General features: G+C 40.7%; 3 protein-coding genes across 9 annotated transcripts in view; all 3 read left to right on the top strand.

Annotated features, from left to right (window-relative positions):
* Nucleotides 1–2,369, top strand: part of rarab (retinoic acid receptor, alpha b) — a 115,367-nt gene extending 112,998 nt beyond the window's left edge. For all 7 annotated transcript variants that reach the window (XM_057345727.1, XM_057345726.1, XM_057345731.1 and 4 more), the window contains one exon: nucleotides 34–2,369. In XM_057345727.1, the coding sequence (XP_057201710.1) occupies nucleotides 34–230 (197 nt within the window). In that variant the 3' untranslated portion in view covers nucleotides 231–2,369. The remainder of the gene's footprint in view (nucleotides 1–33) is intronic.
* Nucleotides 2,370–3,675: 1,306 nt separating this feature from the next.
* On the top strand, nucleotides 3,676–6,406 carry LOC130562238 (antigen WC1.1). Its single transcript, XM_057347137.1, has 5 exons — nucleotides 3,676–3,793; nucleotides 4,076–4,105; nucleotides 4,234–4,548; nucleotides 4,901–5,026; nucleotides 5,138–6,406. Exons 1-5 carry the CDS (start codon nucleotides 3,697–3,699, stop codon nucleotides 5,431–5,433), a joined length of 864 nt encoding a protein of 287 aa, XP_057203120.1. The 5' UTR covers nucleotides 3,676–3,696; the 3' UTR covers nucleotides 5,434–6,406.
* Nucleotides 6,407–8,361: 1,955 nt separating this feature from the next.
* LOC130561277 (uncharacterized) lies at nucleotides 8,362–19,126 on the top strand. The gene is made up of 16 exons (XM_057345488.1): nucleotides 8,362–8,485; nucleotides 8,876–8,899; nucleotides 9,077–9,391; nucleotides 9,808–10,119; nucleotides 10,221–10,520; nucleotides 10,616–10,936; nucleotides 11,246–11,383; nucleotides 11,485–11,725; nucleotides 14,435–14,493; nucleotides 14,760–14,783; nucleotides 14,967–15,281; nucleotides 15,698–16,009; nucleotides 16,127–16,414; nucleotides 16,510–16,830; nucleotides 17,034–17,168; nucleotides 17,260–19,126. The coding sequence occupies exons 1-16, from the start codon at nucleotides 8,389–8,391 to the stop codon at nucleotides 17,508–17,510; spliced, it is 3,453 nt and encodes a 1,150-aa protein (XP_057201471.1). The 5' UTR covers nucleotides 8,362–8,388; the 3' UTR covers nucleotides 17,511–19,126.
* Nucleotides 19,127–23,953: the final 4,827 nt, after the last annotated feature.

The raw sequence follows: 23,953 nt of genomic DNA, 5'->3' as shown, positions 1-23,953 counted from the left end.
ATTTCAACAACTCTTCGTTCATCTCTCATTCAGGAGCCGAAAGGGTAATAACGCTGAAAATGGAGATCCCTGGTTCCATGCCTCCCCTCATTCAGGAGATGCTCGAGAACTCCGAGGGCCTTGAGGGCGGTGGCGGGGCGAGAGGTGCAGGTGGAGCTCCACCAGGAAGCTGCAGCCCGAGTTTATCTCCCAGTTCGGCGCGCAGCAGCCCCTCCGCTCACCCCCCCTGACTGTCACCTCCGGACATAGCTCCACGCAGAACGAAACTGGTTAGAAACCAGAAATAAGCCACAGTCGACCAGCGCCAGAGACCAGAATTCCGGTAGACTTTGATCCGGGGTGACCGGACCCCGAACCAAACAGTAAATCTGGCTGGCTTTCATTAGGTGAAGACCAATTGAGTACACACAGGCCGAGCCTGATCAAAACTCACAGTCATTACAAAATTCAGTGATTACGTGAGCCCTGCAGCTTCTCACGTGGGGGATCAAGATTTTCCCTCGATTTGGAGGAGCGGACTGAAGGAGAACACTCAAAGCGGCGAGCCTCGTGTGCGCGAAGCAGCATCTCCTAGCGTCTTCCTGACTCCCTTCACGACACTGTGAAGGCCACGGGAACTTCTTGTCTGAGGGACGATTCATCTCGGCCTGTGACGCTGTTTTATAAATGTCAATTCCTGAGGACACGGAACGCCTAAAGTCAGGGACATTTTGAACTTTCCAACCATTTAGGTTTTGTTTCTTTGTTTTCTTACAAAAAGATATATGAATATATGAAATTCTATATTGACAGAAGTATAAGATTTGAAAATTTGTCTTAGATGGAATGCAGAACAATACTTGTAATGATCTTTCTCACTTTTCTCAAGAGTTGAATACAGTTAAGTCAACCCACTGTTACGCTCACTCGGAAAGTGTGTCGTTGTCGTTCTGGAAATATTTGTATGGAGACAAAAACAGGTGATCCTGTTCACTTTAATGCACAAGGGCACATTCACACTGAAAAAGACAAGAGAGGCGCAATGGTGTTGGAGCAGAGGAATGCTTTAGAGATATACTATCGTGGCAGTTTGCGGCTGACAAATGAAGGATCTCGTGTAAAGGAGCGACCTACTCTTGTGATGTATTGTGATAAAGATGATCTCAGTTTTAAAGAAGCGGTGAGCGCTGCTTTCCTGTAGCTCTTTAATAATGCGTTTTTTCATCATCTGTCCCCGTCTACACAGTATTAGCAGATTATAAAGTTTTCCAAAAAATTGTTATTCACAAAGAATATGAAGTCTATTTTCATGCATTCTAGACCACAAGAACATCACCACGTCATTTCAAAAGTATGACCAACTGTTGAGCATTTCACACCTAATGTTGTGTGGTTTCATAACCGGCGCACAAGTCCTAAAGCCCAGCCGGTGGTAGCGTTGTATGTTTTTAGCGATCTCTACCACATGCGAGCTGTTGTGAACACCCTGGAAAACTTTCACATTGCCACATTTCCCTTATGTATCTTACAACATCACTGCCTCTGCTCTCCTGCAGCAATCATTTATATGTTGTCAACAACAACACTGCCTCCGTGTGACAATCACTTTAATTCACAAACAACTCTGCCTCTGTAACGCACTGATCTCTGCCAGGCGTCTGGATCGGAGAGTTCCCATACTTTAGTTTTAAATCCAATTCTTTTGATCAGTTAGCGTCAATGTTTCACAATGATTACTCAATGAATACTTGAGTCAGTTCAGTGTTTATTGTTAAGCAATTATAGTACAAATTTCCAACCAGACCAGTGAAATAAAAATATGTTCTCATTTAACATGTTCGTTTGTTCTTTGGAAAATTTGAATCCAGTCCTGTTTTGGCAGATCAGTGTGAGCATATCATTATTGTACCAGTTTACAACAGCTCTGCCTCTACATCACGTCTGCTGAGCCAGTCGCCTTGAACCTTTGTGCAGTGCGACGGCCGAAACGACTTCCTCCTTCACACGTGCTCTTTTCCGGCGAGTGAAGCGTGAACTCTTATCTAGAGTGTTTTACTGCAACTATGCACCATTCTAACTGTTTTAAAAATCACTTGCCTCTTCCAGTCGATGGATGTTGTTGACTTTTTCTTTTGATTGTGTTCAAATGTATGCGTTCACTGCCCAAAGGTTCATCGCTATTGAGCCGTAATATGTCACAGACCTCATCGGGCCTCCGTTCTCACTCCAAGGATGATTAACGGCTTTCAGAGATCTACACAACGTACAGCACAAAATCTGTACTGCTTTAATGGTTGTTATACAGTCAAATGCACAAACATGTTTCTGTTGTGTCAGGTCCCTGGATAAGAGTAATGTTTAATAAAGACTTCTGATGTGTGTGTTTCTGACCATGTTTCTGTTTTTTTATGGGTCTTTACATTTACATCTGCATTATTTTTGTGTGCATAGCTTTTGATGTCTACTTTTTTCGTCTGGAGCTCTATTGGCTCGTGCGCTGCGGACTGCATGTATGGTGATGTGGCTTAGTGGTTATAATTCTTAACCGAAAGAGTGCATATATGTGAAGAATCGCAACTGTAAGCTTAAGCAAAATACTTAGAAACAAATATTGTAGTTTTTGTTTGGTACTAACCATTAACAACAAAATGAGTTTGTCTCAAAGACTTGGAGGTCTGTGGTGCTTGAAAGCATAAATTAAGAGTTTGGTTCCAAAATGAGAACTCAGTTTTTTTATATAATTTAAATTTGTATTTATTTTATCTTGTTTAATTGTGTTAGTTAGCTGTATTTTTTTAGTTGTTATGCCCTACATCAAAACAAACCAACTGCAGTTTCATTGATATTAATTGGAATGCACAATAAAAAAACATGATTTTTGACAAAAATTAAAAACAGTTCATTTTGGAACTCTTCAAATATGTAAATAATACATAAAATCTATTAGAACAATTTAAGTTCTTCAGGAAAGGGCAACGGACATGCTGCAGTTACCAGGAAGTCCTGCACTGGTCTGACAAAACCAATGTGACTTGATGTTTCTTGCACACATCAAACCACAAGTTTGAAACATCCTCTAATCTAATGTGTCAATTCAACATTTTTTGGCGGTTTCCCGGACTGGGATTAGTTTAATCTGAAAAATGTAAGTAGTTTTAACAAACATGCCTTACAAAAACCATTATTGTGTGCATTTCAAGGTAGCACAAAGGCACTGATGTATTTTGAGATATGTCAGTGCAAGTTGTTCTCAATTTGGACAGCTTTTACACTTATTTTAGTCTAGGACTAGTTTAATCCCTGTCCGGGAAACCACCCGTTTGACCAACAAGCCTTTGAAGACTATAGTGTGAGGAAACAAACTTTGCCCTCTTGAAAATATTCTAGGCTGTCGGCTTTATTCTCTTTTATTTTTTTGTTATTGCAGCAAATGCTAATTTAATGCAAACTGACTGCAGTGTCATTAATCTTTCTCATGAACAGTTGTTACGTTCTGAGAAGTCAGCCTTTTGAAGGGTGCAATTATTATTTGTCAATCTAAAACACCTTTCTAACATTTTGATGGAAGATATAACTCAATGTTCGGCCATTTTGGCTTTTTTCCTAATATGGTGAGCGAGAAAGAGACGTACAGAAACAAAAAAAAGCAGAAACGAAACTGTTTCATCTCTACGTAGAGCTGCAGTCTCGGTTAAACTCAGTGGTTTACACTTGGTCATGTATGCTGCTGGTCAGTGGAGATTGGCATCATATTCTTTCACTAATGGAAATAAAATGAGCAAAATGGCGAGAACGCTTCTTGGCTTGATATTTGGTAAAAGCTATTTTTACATTTCTTACTACTATCATAGTTTCACTTTAGTCATAATAAATAGCAGTGTATGTACTGTACAAGTTGGGTGTGATTTTAAAAAATACACTTTGATCTGTGAATTGTGTGGGATTAAAAAAATTACACATTTTGCAACAAAGAAACGTGTTATCAATAATGCAAGATATTGCTTTCAGAAAAGATAAAGTTTTACGCTCTAAAATCAAATGTGTGTGGAATTTCTAATGAAATAGAAACAACTCATTTGTGTTTTATCTTTGACAGCCGTGCTTATAAATCATTTCTTGTTTGCTGGTGAGTGGTCTCAATCTTACAAAACATTAAGAAATCGTTTCTAGTTTTTTATTTTAAACACATAATGACAAAAAAACCTCAAGATTGATCACTGAATATTAACATGCAGTAAAACATTTGTTTTGCAGAGGGTTTCGACGTCAGACTGATCAATAATTTGGATAACTGCTTTGGGAGAGTTGAGGTCCAGCATAATAACACTTGGGGAACAGTTTGTGGTGAATCGTGGGACATTAGTGATGCTGCTGTGGTGTGCAGACAGCTGAACTGTGGAAGAGCTCTTACTGCTCATGCTTGGGCTCTGTTTGGGGAAGGGAGCGGTCCTATCTGGAGTCCTGTCAATTGTGCGGGTACTGAATCTTCTGTTGAAGACTGTATCCCACACACAGGATTTGGACCAAATGACTGTTCTCACAATCAAGATGCAGGAGTTGTGTGTTCAGGTATGAAAATAGTTCTAGTTTTCCCGTAATCGAAGTATTTTTAATATTATTTGTTTTATTATTAGTCTTTCATCTTATGGGAAGGCCTTGTTTAAAAAGTTTAAAGGGCCAATAAATTTAACTTTTGGCTAATTCATTACAGTTTAAGCAATATACACTGTGTGCAGTGCATTATGGGATACATACTTGACTGACATATACTGCATATGGTGGTACAAATTTGTGGTTTCCCATGCATACAGAATAGTGCATATATATTATGAATTAGCTAATGCACTGTGTAAAAAAAGTATGTGGTAGCATGTATGTATACCTTTCAGGGTGCTATTAATAGTTTTAAATTTTCTTTCAGCTTCTGTAGTGGTCATCGTAGGTTCTGTGATTATAGCTGTGGTGTTTTTATTATCCATCACAATAATTATTATCCTGGTGGTAAGGAGCAAAAGACGAAGTCAAAAACAGCAGATAAGCTCCAGCGGTGAGTTATAACTACATCATTTAAAAGCTATAAGTTACGTGATAATGTCCTTTAGTTTGGATGTTGCTTGATAGACATCCCCACAATATTTATAGTCTTTTATCAATATAGATTGTATCCAAGATGTGGTTACCATGCATGACGTGCCCCATGAAGACAGGTATGAAGAGAGTGATGATGATGATGACTATGAGAAGGTAGATGTTGATGGAGACCGTGAAGATTTAAACTCAAACTTTGAGGAAGACTATGTTAATATGGATGAGCCTGTACAAACCAACGTGAGGTCAGATAATTCAGAACAGGATGTGAATGTGGAAACAGAAGACTCGGAAGGGGACTATGTTAATGTGGAGTCAGAAGATTCAGAACAGGATTATGTGAATGTGGATATTACAGAACACTGATGTACAGTGGACAATAACTTTTAAGATGCATGAAAGCTATTTTCAGATAAAAGACATGAACTGGTAATACAGTGGAATTTACCACAGTGTGATTCAAACCAAAATGCCATGGAACTCTGGACTGGCATTAGGATCCTCGAGCATAGCAACACTAAGGTCATGATTCTCAGGAAACACATACTAAAGAATACCTTCAATGTCACATTGGAATAAAAGATCTGCCAAATGCATAAATGTAACTTTTGCCTAAATACTGTATGTAATATGAATCACACTGTGACATCACCACTATAAATAGATTATAAAATAAATAAGATTAAGGTTTTTGTGTGTAAAGTAAAAATTGTGCCTTAGGCCCGGTTTCACAGACAAGACTTAGCTAAAGCAGGACTATGCCTTAGTTAGATTAGGATATTTAAATTGCTTTTATTGAAATACCTTAAAGGGATACTTCACCCAAAAATGAAAATTCTGTCATCATTTACTCACCTTCGAGTTGTTCCAAATGTGTATAAATGTCTTTGTTTTGATGAACACAGAGAAATATATTTGGAATAATGCTTATAACCAAACAGATCTCAACACCTGGCTCCAGTTTCAGACTGGTCCTTCTTTATAAAACACCAATAGTGAATTTACAATGCAATCATTGATTGTTTTGATTTTTTTCTGTAGTGACTGATCTCTTCATTAAGACACGTTATACTTACAAAAGGAAGTATAAAGGAACAAAAAACGAAATAGAACAAGAACATAATATCTCAGTGTTAATCATATATTCTTACTATGGAAGGCCATTTCCACCACGTGATAAAAAACAGGCTCTAAAATGTCATAATTATGCGATATAAAATCGAAATGATGACATAAATAGCCATTGTTGATCTAGCTGGGATGAAATTCTTGCTTTATTAGCGGAAAGTCATGGAATTATGGAAGCCCATTTCAGCCACGTGATGAAAAAATTATGAGATTGAATGTCATAATTATGAGATAAAAAGTCGAAATTATGAGAAATAAAGTCATAATCATGAGATAAAAATTATGACTTAACGTGCACATGTGCGGTGCAGGCAGGACACCGCACGCTGGCGACATCCACTGATTAAAATGGTGTAAACGCAACTTTTACAAACCAATTGCGATTGGTTATACAGTATATACATTTTAGTTATTTGTTTTCAGTTTTAGAGACTTAAGAAATCACTGATCCATGGGTTTAAATGTTGGAAATTCTTCTTGTCTTTGCTGAAATACAAATAGTTAATTAAAGTTAAAGAATTCATTTTGAGGCCAAAATAAGTTCAAAGATGCTGTGTCCATGGTGTATCAAGTCTGTAATGATTTTTCCTGCACTTTACAAGGGTGGGCAAGAAAGCACCAATGATCTTTTCAGCAGTTTGGACTATCCATTCTTGTCCACTTGTGATCAACTGAGTAGCCGAGGCAAACCAGACAGTGATTAAAGCACACAGAACAACCTTTGTTGGGCCCTATGTGGGTCTCCCACTTCAGGTCCCGTGAGATGGTGGAGCCTAGGAACCTGAAGGACTCCACAGCCAAACAACTGCAAAATATTGTGTTTTTGGCCATATTCAATGTATATGGAATCCTTTTCAAAAGATCTATGAGCTTAATTGAACTTTCGGTGGAATTTTCATTTATTTGAACACAGGAAGGTGCGTACAATAACCTGCAGTTTTATATTTCAAACATAGATGGCGATAAAGAGACAAAATTTCATTTTTATTTTTTGAATAATTATTTTTGATTTGTCCAAAAACCCAGCTTTTTCAAAGTACTGGATGTTGGCATGCTCCACCTCTCAAATCCTAATTTAAAGTGAGTGTACATTTAAAAAATACACTGCAGGCTTTTTTCATAAGGCAGTGTTTTTTTAACACTTTCACACTGTCCTCGGTTTTTGGGACACTTCCTCAAATCTTCTTCAACGGGGTTAACTTTTCTCAGAATAGAGCTGGTGTTCCAAATGTGTTATTTGGAATGAAGCCTGTGTAAATTGTGAATGAAACCTAGCAAAAGGCAGTAGCTAAAGAATTAGTTTGTTAATGATGTACCTGCTTTCTGCAAGAATTCTCATTAACAACTAAAAAACATTGCATATCTATACTTATTCATAAAGTGCAAAGCATGGTTTCATTGTGTTTCACTGAGAGACCTTCTCACACTTAAAACAGTTTGTTTCACTTCTTTAGGAGCACATTTAACACTTCATACACATTGTTTATGAATCGCATTCCTTTGTTAATGTACAGGACATAACTCTAATTCCTTTGTTAATGTACAGGAGCACCTCTCAGACGTTTACGTAGAGCCACTTTCAAATTATTAAAGCCATTCATATTTTTGAACTGAAAATAATTAAAAACTTAAAAAATGTCTTATTTCATACATTTATAAACTTCAAATTCTATAGCCATTAAGTCCAGTTTAAGTTTATTAGATTAGATTAGATTCAACTCTATTGTCATTAAACATGTACAAGTACAAGGCAACGAAATGTGACCTCTACATTTAACCCATCCAGAGAGTAGTGAACACACGCACAGCAAGTGGTGAACACACGTACACCCGGAGCAGTGGGCAGCTATCACTGCAGCGCCCGGGGAGCAAGTAGGGGTAAGGTGCCTTGCTCAAGGGCACCTCAGTTGTTACCCGCCGGCCCTGGGAATCCAACCGGCAACCTTCTGGTCACGAGTCCGACTCTCTAACCATTAGGCCACAACTGCCCCCTGTTATTATGTAGGCTATATAGAAATGTATTATTAAAAATACTGCATTGTTTTCCCCCATATAGTTTTGTGTTGTGCTATGACAAGGGAAAAGAGTGAAGTGAAAGAAGGATGTTACGGTTTTATCGCATTTCTTTTTTTTGCTTGTTCAGATTTTCACTGGAACTATGCAAAAGGGAACACAGCCTCGCTGAAAGGATTTATGTTTTCTTTTATGTTTGATCTGCATTTTCTTTTCAGATCATTCCGAAACAACAGAAGAATGGCAATGCGAGGATCTCTCCTCACTTTAATTTTGGGTAAATTCACTTCTTATATGGATATACAGAATAGATACAGGGTAAAGATTCAAAGCATAGTGATACTAAATATACAGTATATTGTCGTTAGGCTACATATAAGCCAGCATGCCTAGCATAATAATATTTCATTTTTAAAAATACAAATTCAATTTCATCTCATGTTTGGTTGTCTCATGGTGCTTCTCAAAGAACTTAAAAGTAAATTCTTTAGGTTAGATGCTACGCAGCAACATTTTCCAGTCTGATGTCAATTTCTTGTGATGAATATAATTGAGTAAATAATGCAGTAATTTAGTACTCCACTAAGCATTATGTGTCCAGCTTTAGAATACAAAGGTACATTAAAACAACACTTATAATAGCTGACTGTATATTTCATCTTAACAGCCAGTGCTCTAAGTTCTCCAACTGGTAAGTAGGAACTTTTTTCCCCTGAAATCTTTCTGTTATCTAACATCTAATACACATATGTTGGGTTTCATTTCATCAACATTTTAATGTCTAATGATTATATTGTCTATAGTCTTACAGCACAATGTGAGACTTGGACATGCAGTTGAATCCTAATGAAGTTGTGTTGTTTTTCAGGAGGTGATTGGGTTAGACTGGTCAGTGGTAGTACTCGCTGCTCTGGAAGAGTTGAGGTCTATCATGATGACCGTTGGGGAACAGTGTGCGATGATTCTTGGGACATTAATGATGCTGATGTGGTGTGCAGACAGTTGGGATGTGGAAAAGCTGTCAGTGCTCATGAAAAGGCATATTTCGGCCAAGGGAGTGACCCGATCTGGCTGGATGATGTTGGATGTTCTGGGAGCGAGAGCAGCCTTGTACAATGCAAACACAGTGGATTAGGATCACATAACTGTGGCCATCAGGAAGATGCTGGTGTTGTTTGTTCAGGTAGGAGAATAACACATAGATTTTGCTCCCTGCTTTCTTTTAAAAGTCTTGAATTTGTTGGGTAAAGCTGATAAATTGCTCAGTGAGACCACAAAAATGGATAGTAACATTTCTTATCATTTTTAATGTTTAACTCAGACTCAGTCATGTGGGAAATGTGATTAACACATACAGTATAATAAATCCATTGCTCTATCATTGCATTGTTTAATGAATAACCTTAATTTCATTTACGAAATGAATTCTACAAAAACCATAGTGATTGTTTTACGCAAATGTGACAGATAAAGACATAAAGTGAAAAAAAAACAACTTATGAGCAAAAAAATACAGCAACCCTCAAAGCCGTGTGTTTTATTATGTTTTAAACTGTCACCCACCAAATACGTTTTCTTTTACTGTATATCATACATCAGGCAGCATAACGAGAATGGTCGGTGGGTCTGATTCCTGCTGTGGAAGAGTGGAGATTCTTCATAGCAGTGAGTGGGGAACAGTGTGTGATGATGACTGGGACTTGAATGACGCTGATGTTGTGTGTAAACAATTGAACTGTGGCAGAGCCATCAGTGCCCCTCACAGCGCAGCATTTGGCAAGGGGAGTGGACCGATCTGGCTGGATGATGTTGGATGTTCAGGAAACGAGAATGTCCTCACACAGTGCTCACACGGAGGTCTGGGAACACATAACTGTAAGCATGGTGAAGATGCTGGTGTTGTATGTTCAGGTAAACCAAATCATTTCAGGACATAGGAGAGACTAGAGTTGGGCTCTACTTTTCTACAGTGTTCTATTGTGTTATGTCTAAATATAGAAATAAATATACAGTATACTTTGCAGGAGATCTGCAGATGCCCACCCTTTCCATAATCTCCCTGCATTCAGATGTGTCTCCTGGAGAAAATATTCAGTTCAGATGCACGACACCTAATCCAAGGTGTCAAGAAAATGCGGAATTTTGCTTGTTCAGAAACAAATCGTCTACAACGTATCCCCGAAGAGATGTATCTGGTGTGACATTCAATCTGACTGCAGACGTCTCACATCAGGACCAGTACAGCTGTTATTATTCTTACAGCAATAACACAATCAGGTCTTCCAGGAGTAACACCATTGAAATCGTTGTAGGTAAGTGTGTCCACACTGCATTGCTGCTCATCAGAGCCATTTGTGAATCATAAAAAAGTTCAAGAAGATCAAGATGTGTTCCTCTTGTTTTCTAGTGAACCTGCAGCAGCCCGAAATTTCTTTTCAGGATCCTGATGGAGGGTTTGTTTTGGGCCCTCAGGGGTCAGTGGTCACCAGAGGTCACAGCTTCACTATTACATGTTTCTCTGGATCTCAGTATCCTGGAGGCTTCTTCTACCTGTTCAATGGACCAAATATCTCCAGAAGTCAATCAGCCATCAATAACACTGCCTTCCTTATCTTCCCTGGGGCGGATTATTCACATCAGGGAAACTACAGTTGTGTTTATGAAGTAAATGTGTCCTCACGTACCTTCCGTTCAGCTCCTTCTGACCAACTGCTCATCACTGTCAGAGGTAAGTTGATATTCAACACTGTCCTAAACTGGCATAAGGCTTATGCTCTCTGAAATGTACACTATGACTTGAAACGTTACAAGTGTGAGGAAAATTTAATAATTACTTAGTTTCCATTTCTGCTGCATTGTGCTTTGCAGCTCCACCCACTGTGCAATCTTTGTCTGAATTACGTTCTGATTGGCTGTTATATTGGTCCTCCAGGCCATGTTTTTACTTTGTGTGGAAAAAACAATTGCATTTTTTTGGAAACATGTTGAATGTTTAGGAGTTAACAAGATGACCGTCTGCTAAATGTTCCTCTTTCAGCCTCCCTGCTTCCTGTCATTGGTGGTATGGTGTCAGCTGTACTTCTCTTTTTCTCAGCTCTCATAATCTTCTTTCTGGTGAAGAGAAGACAGAAGGAAAATAATAAGGAGACTCATATAAAGTGCTCTTTTAGGAAAGGTGACATTGTCTTGCATTTTATAAAAGAAGCGATTCTAAGTGCGGTTCTAACAGCAGTGTATTTTTTTAAAAGTCACTTCATCACTGTGCAATGTTTGTAGGTGCGAGTAATACATACGGAGATGCATCCTATGGCAACAAAAATGAGGACGATGAGAATGACTATGAAAATGTGCAGCTTGATGATAAGGACGAGTGTAAAAATGCTAGCTGTAGTGAATCTGAAGAGGACTACATCAATGTGGACACGGATGATTCTGAAGAGGATTATGTTCCTTATATTACAGAAAATAGAATTATGCTGGAGGATGAATGTGATGATGACATTTATGAAAGTTTTTGAGTGAATCTAATATACAGTGGAAATATTCTAGAGAAGGCAGTATTCATCACATAATCCAAATGAACTGTGTCCCATCACTGAGGTTAAGGAGGTCTCATAAGGTCCCAGTCTCTGGTCACACTGTTATGACTGGAAAAGGCAAATAGGAGCTTTCTGCAATATGTATTGCTTTCAAATATACAAAAAAAGATAATAAAATAAAGCATTAACACTTTTTTTACTAAATTTATGGCATCAGGATTGCATTGGTTCATTTTGTCAAGTCGGATGAGTTGTCTTGTTTTTAGCCTTTGGAAGAACTACAAACTGTTACTAGTTGGAAACTTGTTGAGAAAAGGTCTGATTATGTAAGTGCAGAGATCATGACCAGTACCAACAACAACCAATAACCTTCAGCCATGAAACTCTAGAGGTGCAGGCTGAAAATTCCTAATCTGATGATCTCCTTGCACATGAGTGTGAATCTGAAGGGATTGACATTTCAAGTAATTCATAGCCAATCAGGGCCGTTGCCGGAATATACAGAACGGAGGGCGATTTCATTTTTAAAGAGGGGCATTCTTTTTATGTTCTTAGAAAGAACATAAAGATATCAACCCGTATAGTATTTGAAAGAACCAAGCGCTGGAGATTTGCAATTAAAACATTTAGGCTATTAGGTGAGAAATTATAATTATGTAAGCAGGACTATACTTTTACAGACCCACTGATGTTCATTTGTCTTTATTTTTCGATATAATGCGTATTTAAGACAATGATCCATTAACTTGTGTTTCTTTGCTGCCGTATTAAGTCTATCACATGCACACACCATTAAGAGCAAAATTGCATTTGATGTTTGAAGTGGATTAAAATGACATCATTTGGATGCAAGATTTTTTTCACAAACCACTCATTATTACTTAAGACTTTGAAATGTTAGTGCGGGCGTGAAGAGCCGCACCGCATCGCGTCTACAACTCAACAGGTAGACCGGATGTGCACAATCTTCATGCACAAACTCAAGTTCTAAGGCTACTCTTGGTGCAGGATGGGCCACTTTCGACTATTTCGTTTTAGTTGAAAAACATGTGGCTTTATTTTTGTTAAATTCCGGTGAGTGACCTTCATAGATCAGCGCGACGCAGACCACCGCATTGACACGCCGATGCTCAAAAGGGCTCAGGGAAAGATAGAGGGTTGGTGCTGCTGCGCTGATTGTGGAATTAAATTCTAGAATAAACAGAGAGACTGTTTCGTGTGTTGATTTCATTTGTTCGCATCAGTGAGGTCTTTTTTTTTTTATTACCATTGCATAAATTGATTATTGTTTAGCTACATACTGTCAGATACATTTGAATATATAAACTGTAAAATCCACAAAAGTTAATTCAATGGGCGTGACTGGCGTGGGGGCTCGTTTAGTTGTTTGCGCAGGCCCTGCCCCCCCTTGGCGACGGGCCTGAAGTCAATGATCACGTATGCTCTAACAATCACCCGTCTGCACCCCCAGCTCCACTCATCTAAGCTCTGTTTACCTAAAGTATACAGCAGTATCACTTTCATCCTCACTGCAGTATGTGTATATTAGCGTAATTTTTTGTTCTTGCTCTGCAGCAACAGTTTATGCAGATCTAATTCCACCGACACCAAATTCATCATGACTACTAATCATAACTGTAAAAATCTCAGACAAACGTGAGTGCTTCATTTTTATCTGCATTTCTATCTTAAGCAGCAAAGATACACTTTATATTTTCAGCTCATTTTTAAAGAGAACAAAAGGACTATAGTGCAAGGTCTCCTCTTACACTTCTTACGCATTTAGTGTATTTACAACCTTGTGCCGTCGGCGTAAGAAATGTTAAAATCTCTGAAATAATCACATGTCTGTTTTACCTAATGCAAGATAGGCTTACTCTGTATGCATTACATGGATATTTTACAAAAGAGTAAAACCCTTATGACCTTATGGTTTTAGTATATCTAAATGTTTAACATTTGAGGAATCGATTAGCAGAATCAGAACCAGATTTGGAATCAATAAAAATCAAATGATTATAAGTGATGTTTTTTTAGACGCTTTAACGTGAACGTAATGTTGTGTAATGTAAGAGATGTATTGATGTGAGTAAGAGCTGGTCGCTTGAATTGAGAGATCTTCTGTAGAAGATGAGATTTAGGAAACAGGTTGTATAGGCCGGATGGAACAGTGAACTTTAAAGACATAGGGAAAGAAGGGGAAGAACAGTGGAGAGCTTGTGAGGGGCAGTTACATGTTGTGAGTTTGTGATGTGCTGAAGTGGCTGATAATCATCAACTCATCACACATCTTCTGAGAAGAAGCAGGAAGAGGTGATGGAGGACAGAGGTGAGAATATTTTAAAAAAGTTCATGACTTTTTTTGCCCTCCTACTTACATTTGTTGCAGATGTACATGACAAGACTAACTGAATTTTAGGATGTTATTGTTTTTCTTTTTTTATCTGAGGTTATCTTAGTCCAACTGGTAAGTATATTCTTAAAAATTCCAATATTTCTGAATAAAAAGGTTTTTTGCGCTAAACCAGGGAGAGGAAGTGGGCCAGGTTAGTGACAAAAAAGGATGTTAAGTTTTATCACGTTGCAGTTTTGTAAAAAGACTATTTTTACAGGAACTGCAAAAAATAAACACAGCCTCAGTAAAAGGATTTGCATTTTGTTTAACGCATGATACGCATAATCTTCAGCTCATACAGAAACAACACAAGAATGACAATACAAAGAACTCTTCTCAATTTGATTTTGGGTATGTGGAATCATACAGTATGTATAATTCAGTATGTTCAGCATGTCTATAGATGATTCAATATACCTAGCATAGCAAGTGATTATGTTTTTTCATATGCAAAAGTAATTTAATCTTATATTTCATGTGGTTTTTGAAGGGGTTTGTGGCTTGTTGTGGCAAAACAAAATGAAAGAACTTTAAATATAGGAATATACACTTTCTTCTCATGTTTTTAATATAATACTAAACATTATATAATCTGATTGTATATTTCATCTCAACAGCTAGTGCTCTAAGTTCTCCAACTGGTAAGTAGACACTTTGTTTTGTGAACTCTTTTTAATCTAACATTTAACACACACATAGAGCATGTTGGGTAGTTTAGTTCATCAACATTTTAATGTCTAATGATTATATTGTCTATAGTCTTACAGCACAATGTGAGACTTGGACATGCAGTTGAATCCTAATGAAGTTGTGTTGTTTTTCAGGAGGTGATTGGGTTAGACTGGTCAGTGGTAGTACTCGCTGCTCTGGAAGAGTTGAGGTCTATCATGATGACCGTTGGGGAACAGTGTGCGATGATTCTTGGGACATTAATGATGCTGATGTGGTGTGCAGACAGTTGGGATGTGGAAAAGCTGTCAGTGCTCATGAAAAGGCATATTTCGGCCAAGGGAGTGACCCGATCTGGCTGGATGATGTTGGATGTTCTGGGAGCGAGAGCAGCCTTGTACAATGCAAACACAGTGGATTAGGATCACATAACTGTGGCCATCAGGAAGATGCTGGTGTTGTTTGTTCAGGTAGGAGAATAACACATAGATTTTGCTCCCTGCTTTCTTTTAAAAGTCTTGAATTTGTTGGGTAAAGCTGATAAATTGCTCAGTGAGACCACAAAAATGGATAGTAACATTTCTTATCATTTTTAATGTTTAACTCAGACTCAGTCATGTGGGAAATGTGATTAACACATACAGTATAATAAATCCATTGCTCTATCATTGCATTGTTTAATGAATAACCTTAATTTCATTTACGAAATGAATTCTACAAAAACCATAGTGATTGTTTTACGCAAATGTGACAGATAAAGACATAAAGTGAAAAAAAAACAACTTATGAGCAAAAAAATACAGCAACCCTCAAAGCCGTGTGTTTTATTATGTTTTAAACTGTCACCCACCAAATACGTTTTCTTTTACTGTATATCATACATCAGGCAGCATAACGAGAATGGTCGGTGGGTCTGATTCCTGCTGTGGAAGAGTGGAGATTCTTCATAGCAGTGAGTGGGGAACAGTGTGTGATGATGACTGGGACTTGAATGACGCTGATGTTGTGTGTAAACAATTGAACTGTGGCAGAGCCATCAGTGCCCCTCACAGCGCAGCATTTGGCAAGGGGAGTGGACCGATCTGGCTGGATGATGTTGGATGTTCAGGAAACGAGAATGTCCTCACACAGTGCTCACACGGAGGTCTGGGAACACATAACTGTAAGCATGGTGAAGATGCTGGTGTTGTATGTTCAGGTAAACCAAATCATTTCAGGACATAGGAGAGACTAGAGTTGGGCTCTACTTTTCTACAGTGTTCTATTGTGTTATGTCTAAATATAGAAATAAATATACATACAGTATACTTTGCAGGAGATCTGCAGATGCCCACCCTTTCCATAATCTCCCTGCATTCAGCTGTGTCTCCTGGAGAAAATATTCAGTTCAGATGCACGACACCTAATCCAAGGTGTCAAGAAAATGCGGAATTTTGCTTGTTCAGAAACAAATCGTCCACAACGTATCCCCGAAGAGATGTATCTGGTGTGACATTCAATCTGACTGCAGACGTCTCACATCAGGACCAGTACAGCTGTTATTATTCTTACAGCAATAACACAATCAGGTCTTCCAGGAGTAACACCATTGAAATCGTTGTAGGTAAGTGTGTCCACACTGCATTGCTGCTCATCAGAGCCATTTGTGAATCATAAAAAAGTTCAAGAAGATCAAGATGTGTTCCTCTTGTTTTCTAGTGAACCTGCAGCAGCCCGAAATTTCTTTTCAGGATCCTGATGGAGGGTTTGTTTTGGGCCCTCAGGGGTCAGTGGTCACCAGAGGTCACAGCTTCACTATTACATGTTTCTCTGGATCTCAGTATCCTGGAGGCTTCTTCTACCTGTTCAATGGACCAAATATCTCCAGAAGTCAATCAGCCATCAATAACACTGCCTTCCTTATCTTCCCTGAGGCGGATTATTCACATCAGGGAAACTACAGTTGTGTTTATGAAGTAAATGTGTCCTCACGTACCTTCCGTTCAGCTCCTTCTGACCAACTGCTCATCACTGTCACAGGTGGGTTGTTAATGTAACATTGTGTACTACAAAAGGCAGTTGAGTTGAAGATTTTTTACAGGTAAACCATGACTCACCAAGTGACAGGATATTTTTAATGACCACCCACTAACAGAAGTTCAAGATCCTGCACCTTAAAGGCCATTTTGTAGAACCTAAAGAAACGGTAAAGAAAATTGAACTTTAAATGGTCTCTCTTTCAGCCTCCCTGTTTCCTGTCATTGGTGGTATGGTGTCAGCTGTACTTCTCTTTTTCTCAGCTCTCATAATCTTTCTGTTGAAGAGAAGACAAAAGCAAAAGAATAGTGAAGCTCGTACAAAGTGCTCCTTTAGGAAAGGTAATATTGTGTTGCATTTTATAGAAAAAGTCATTTGAATGTCCTTCCAATAGCAGTGTGTTTTAAATAAGTCACTGTGCAATGTTTGTAGGTGCGGCTAATACATATGAAGGTTCAACCCGTGACACCAAAAATGAAGAGGACGATGAAAATGATAATGAAAATGTGCAGCTTGATGATAAGGCCGAGTGTAAGAACGTCAGCTGTGATGACTCCGAAGAGGACTATGTTAATGTGGACACAGATGATTCTCAACAGGTTTATGCTAATGTGCATATTACAGATAACAAAACTGTGGTAGATAGCAAGTGTGATGTTGACCTTTATGAAAGTTTTGAGTGAGATGACCCAGATAGCTGATTTAATGTTAAATCAATATTAGGAAAAGACAATTCAACATTAAATCAATGATCTTTTAGTGACCATTTGAGCCATTTTTCCCAGACACGTCCTGGCCAGGATATCGGATATGTTCTCCGGAGGTCACATTGTCCATGCATACTTCATCGAGGTTTATTATTTCAGGTTTTATTTTAGAAAAGCAACCGTTATATTTCAAGGTAAGAATTAAACTACAATGATTATACGTCTTAAGAGAAATAAAGGTTTATTTTATGTTTTTTTTACTGAAATGTGAGAACCTCGATGACGTATGCGGTCGACAAATGTGACCTCCGGAGGACGCACCTGAGATCCGTGTCCGTGGAAAAATGGCACGTATGGTCACTCTGTGATCTTTGCTATCTAAAGAATTATTTAGTGAATGCAATTTTCATCACAGACTGCTACACATGGTCAGACTAAAGTTGACCAGTGTTTGTTTGGTGTATCCAGTGATATACTGTATATACCCATCACTCTTGAGGTCTCTTGAGGTCGTAGTCTCTGGAGGTCCTAGTCTACACTGTAAGTGGTTATAGGGGACAAGAAGCTTTGTTTCATATAGGTCAAACTTATGACATGTGAAAGTGACCTATTTGTCAGATATGGTGATCCATACCTGAAATGTGACCTCTGCATTTAACCCATCCAGTGTGTAGTGAACACACGCACTGCAAGCCATGAACACACATACAGTACACCTGGAGCAGTGGGCAGCTATCACTGCAGCGCCCGGGGAGCAAGTGGGGGTAAGGTGCCTTGCTTAAGGGCACCTAAGTCATTATCTGTGGCACTGAGAATCGAACTGGCGACCTTCTGGTCACAAGTCCGACTCTCTAACCACTAGAGTTTTATTTATCTGTTTTATTAGTAAAATTATGCCATCAGGATTACCTTGGTTCTTTTATAAATAGGAGAGACTGCAGTCTTTTGATTACTCAAGCAAATGTTTAACAGGGTGGTTATGTTTTAAAGTAAACTCCGGGCTACAAGAAAGCTGTTACTGTAAATGTTGAAGCACTATTATTGCCCATGTAAACATTGCTTGACATTTCCGTGTTATATTTGCCATAATTATTATATATTAAGCTTTAGATCACTAAACTATAATATATTAGAATGTTAATTGGGTGATTCATTGAAAAAAAATATATTGTTGTCAGTGTTATGGCCTTCTGTTTCCTGTTTTGGCCACTAGTGGCCCTCGCTGTGTCACTGTGTTGCACTAGACTAGTTTAAGAGTTATGACATTTCACCTGTGCCTTATTTCTTTGAGTGTATTCAAGTTGTCAGTTTTGTTGCTCATTTGCTTGGCGTTTGAATGTTTAAATTCCAAAGTCCTTGCCTTGTTGGATTTGTGTGTTTGTATTTATGGATTACCTTGTTTTTTTGGAATGCAAGTTTTGATTTGCCTTTGAATTTCTATGGATTCTCTATTTTGAAACTTTCTGCATTTTCAGCATTTTTTTGTAGTTAATTTTTGGACTTTCCTTGTTATTTAAGTGAATTACCATTGGCCTAGCTTTTTGGATTTACCTTTTGGCTTTGGTGGATTTTTCCTTTTTGTAAATAAAACTTTGCTGGTCTGCCTTCCCTTCTGGCTCATTGTTTTAACAGGTCATCTCTCATGCCAGAGGCCCGAGATCAAGCATGGGCCTTGACAATTGTGTTATTGGACCTATGACTCAAAACCTTATAGACAGTTTCAGCCGCAACAACATAATCTTTACTTCCGGTAGACCTCCGCAAAGAACTGTTGAATAGAATCAATTTTATTTCAAACGAAGCATTTAATATTTTATTCTAATATGAAATACTATTAATGAGTTGCGCCTACCTCCAATCAGGGCATACATGGATGACATGACAACCATCACAACAACCAAAGCATGTACAAAGCGGCTGCTGGATAAGCTCCAGGAGAACATTAGTTGGGCCCAAATGGAGATCAAACCCATCAAATCCTGCAGCATTTCTTTTGTCAAGAGCCGGCTTACCAATGACAGGTTCTGTATAAAAGGCAAGCCCAACAGTCACGGACAAGCCCATCAAAAGCCTTGGACAGTGGTACACCGCAGACCTTAAAGAGTACATAACATGAGATCATGAAAATTACATTTCATGCAGTGTGTAATGTTGCCGTGTTTGAAAGTAAGCAGTCTGCCAAATTGTAAATCCGAAGGTGAATGAATAACAAAGTTATTGGCTTGGAAAAAAGCGAGTCGACTCTGAATCAAGCAAACGAGTCGTCCCTAGTCCAATTCGCGAACCGCCATAGATTTACATCACTACATATAGTCCCCGCCTACGTTTTGCTAGGACTGCCCGCGAAAACGTCACTCTTCTCCCCCAAACGCAGTAGCTCATGAGCCTCATTCGCGGTAGACCAATCACTAGACCATCTGACCAATCACATCAGACTATGCTAGCGGAAAGGAGGGGATTAGACAGATGAAGCACGGAACAAATCATTTGAGAGTCAGTCAAGAAGTAAGGTAAGAAAAACTGCATATTATTACAAAATAATAGTGTTTTTACACCTTCTATGTACATAAACTTGTTGTTGGACACTCCATAAACCAAAGTAGGACCTTAAAAATCCCTAGTTATGTACCTAGTTAAGACACCGAACAGGTGAAACAACTCAGGCCAGAGACAGCCAAGAACCTGGAGAGTACACAAGTGAAGAAATGGCTTGGGCAACCAAGAACCAACCAAGCAACATGGGGTTGTACTGGAATGGAGCTCTCTCTCTTCCCATTTCAAGCCTTGTGGAGAAATATAAATGCACCATAACAAGGCTTAATATGACGCTCAAAGAATCCTGTGATCCCTGTGTAAGAGATGCTGCTCCAACAGTAGGGACAGGAAGGAAATGGAACCCAGCAACAGCAGTAGCAGATGCGAAGGCAGCCCTCAGACATAAGCACATCGTGGGACAAGTTCAATATGGCAGAGGGGGATTTGGTTTGGGATCAACCACACCCACATGGCGAAAAGCTACACTAAAGGAACAGCGTCACCTGGTGGTGGAGGAGGTTCGGCGTCAAGAGGAAGCAAGTTGATGCGCCAGACCGGTCATCTCAAGCCCAACAAGGCTGCTGGATGAGGTGGGAAGGCATTGAACGGCGCAAAATCACTTGAAAAGAGCTGTGGAGTATGGAAACAAACAGGCTAAGTTTTATCATAAGAGCTACACATGATGTTCTGCCCTCACCAACAAATCTGCATGTTTGGTGTGGACAGGATCCAGCCTGCCACCTATGTGCCGCTCCCGCAAACCTTAAACATATTCTTGTGGGTTGTAAGAAGTGTCACGAGCGGCAGGAAAGAACCCAAATGCAGGCACAATAACAACAGGGCTTGGGTGGGACAATAAAAATAATAAACATGGGAGGGGGGGTGGGGACAGACAAGGGCTTGTGGGGGGAACAGTCCTAGTCCCCGGCTGCGCTCGAGGGCGCGGAGTCCTGGGGGACTTAGGGGAGGAAGTCCTGGGGGAACCGCCGACTGGAACGTCGGCGGGACAAGGCTGGGACCCGGCTGGAAGGCCGGCTGCTGCACCGGCTGGGCAGGACAAGACACCGGCTAGTCAGGACAAGACACCAGCTGCACAGGACTGGACGCCCGCTGCACCGGACTGGACACTGGACTGGACACTGGATTGGACATCGGCTGCTGCACCGGACTGGATGCCGGCTGGATCACTGGCTGGGACGCCGGACTGGACACCGGACTGGACACCGGACAGGACCACGGCTGCTGCACCGGACTGGACGCCGGTTGGTTTACTGGCTGGGATGCCGGCTGCACCGGACTGATGCCGGCTGCACCGGACTGGACTTCCCCCTCCTCGGCTTCTTCTTCCTGGACCGGCCCACAGGACATGTGGCCGGTTGCTGGGAAGCGGTGGGGGGTACGACTAGCTCCGTGCTAGAGGAGTCGGACAGGGAGTCCAACGACTCCGTCCGTCCACGCCTGCCGCGGAGGCTAGCCGGTGGTGGAGAGGCTGCATCGGATGAGGTGGAGGGTGCGGAGAGGCCCACGAACGCGATCTGCAGGGTCTGGCCCTCCGGGATCGTCGCCAGCCCCGTAGAAGACCCCGCCACGGACAGTCCCCTGGACTCCTCGCGATCTGGAGCTGATCTACGAAGCCCAGGGGTCTCAACCTGCGCATCTCCGCAGGCTCAAAGGGTTCGTCGAGGCAGCTGTTGAAGATAACCTTCAACTCCGCCTCGTCGAACCCTGAGTGGCGCGCAGTGGAGAAGAAGTCCATGGCAAAGGTCTTCACGGGGGTGCCTTTCTGGTGAAAGCCAAACAAGGTGTGAGCCTGGCGACTCCTAAACGCCTCGTCCGTCTCCTCCATGCTGCCCGCTGGGTTCGGTGTTGGCTCGTCCATTCTGTCACGAATCTCGGGGGAGAGAAGAACCCAGATGCAGGCAGACGGTGGTGAAGGGGTTAAACACAGATATTTATTAATAACAAATAAACACAAAACAAAGACCCACAATGGGATAAAGAAGACCGAACTAAATATAAAAACAGAAACAAAAGTACTTCCCACGAGGGGGCAAAAACAGCAGGACCAAAATAACAAGAACTAACACGACCAAACGTCAAAACATCAAAACACAAGGCTGGACTTGAAGAGACAACGAGCACACGAACGAGGTACACGGTACACATGCATACACAACGCAAGAGAACAGGACAATGAAACATGAGGGCATTAAATAGGGAAGACAAACGAAGGATAACGACACAGGGCAGGTGAGGATAATCAGACACAGCCGGGAAACAATACAGGAAATGAGAGGGGCGGGGCCAATGACGAGACACTGGAGAGAACACATATTATTGTCAAAAGGGCAATAATATGTTTCTCTCCACACATAACCAAAGGCTTTGTCATGGCTCTGCTACAGGACCAAGAAAAACTGACTAAATGAAGCAGAGCCATGACAAGAAGAGCTTCAATAAATACAAAGGGGTCTGCACATCCAAGCAACCCAGATTGGGCTCAGGTGCCGGACAACAAAAAGAAGAGCTTTTGTAAGAAGAGCTTGACACAGGGGAGATACACATGGTGCCACAATCAAGTACTAAAGTGCTTGGCTGCGACAGTAGAGACCAAGAGAGTGGCAGCAAATGCCATCCCCCAAAACGCCCAGGCTATCTCGCTGTATCCAAGTCCCTCATCCCCAGATTCAGGTCTGCTGAGTACAGCCAGGGATTGGGAACTGCAAGTTGATTTAAACCACAGACTTCCTTTCCCCTTGGAAATCACAGCGACCAATCTGCAGCTAGACATGGTTCTGTGGTCCAGTTCCAGTTGGACAGTCATCATAGTTGACTGTACCATGGGAAGAGGCCATTAATGAATCATTTGAAAGAAAGAATCTCCTGTATGCCAACTTGGCAGCGGAGGCTGAAGATCGGGACTGGACAGCGAAAGTGTTCCCGGTGGAAGTGGGCTGCAGGGGCTTTGTTTCCAATTCCACTGCAAGGCTGCTTAAGGAAGTGGGGATCAGAGGCCAGGCCCAACGAACGGTAGTCAAAGAACTTATGACTGTTGCTGAGAGAAGCAGCCACTGGCTGCGGTTGAAACGGAAGGACACAATATGGGCTGCCAAATGACCACGTAATAAAATGGTGTAATGTCAACCCATACGGAACTGGGGGCACTGAGCATGCATTAACGGTGCCAGTGGGGCTAGAACAGCCTTAGCCAACGGGTTGGAGCGTATGGTTGCGTTGAGGTGTGATGCCACCGAGCTACCAGCAAAGCAAGTGTTGTTGAGGCTGCAGCCACTAATCTGGATGAGCTAATTGACACAGGAAGTGGGGGTTCAGAGGACAGGTCCAGTGGAGGATAATTAAGAACTGGCCAGTGGTGCAGAATTGAAGAAGCCACTGGCTGTGGTTGAGGCGGATGGACACAGCATGGACTGCCAAATGACCATGTAACAATGCGACACACACCCAGGCCTGATCAACCTGCGGTGGGCCTCCCTTGACTGAGGGTGTCTTGTGATAAAGGGCCAGAAAAGGCACTATCATGTTCTGTATGTCACAGCACGCCAACAATCACCCACCCCTTTTTCTACACCCATTTATCATGCCTAACATTGCAAAAGCATCACGTTGATTCTCACTGACGCATGTGTGTATTAGCTGTAGCAAGTCTTTATTCTTGCTCTGGAACTGCAGGGTAAGCAGATCTAATTTCGCCAACACCAAATACACTGACATGTCATGACCACTAAGATGATAACATGTATACCGAGAGTTGTCATAAGATGAAAACCCACTAGAAATTCAAAACGGTAAAAAAAAAAACACAGTCCACAAAAAGGGAAGTGGTTGTGGCACGATCATGTGATGGCTGCATATCTTTTTAAGAC

This window comes from Triplophysa rosa, linkage group LG11 (genome assembly GCF_024868665.1).
Source record: "Triplophysa rosa linkage group LG11, Trosa_1v2, whole genome shotgun sequence".
In the NCBI taxonomy this organism is placed as follows: Eukaryota; Metazoa; Chordata; class Actinopteri; order Cypriniformes; family Nemacheilidae; genus Triplophysa; species Triplophysa rosa.
Note: the sequence above shows the minus strand (reverse complement) of the source record. Positions and strands in the feature narration are given on the sequence as shown.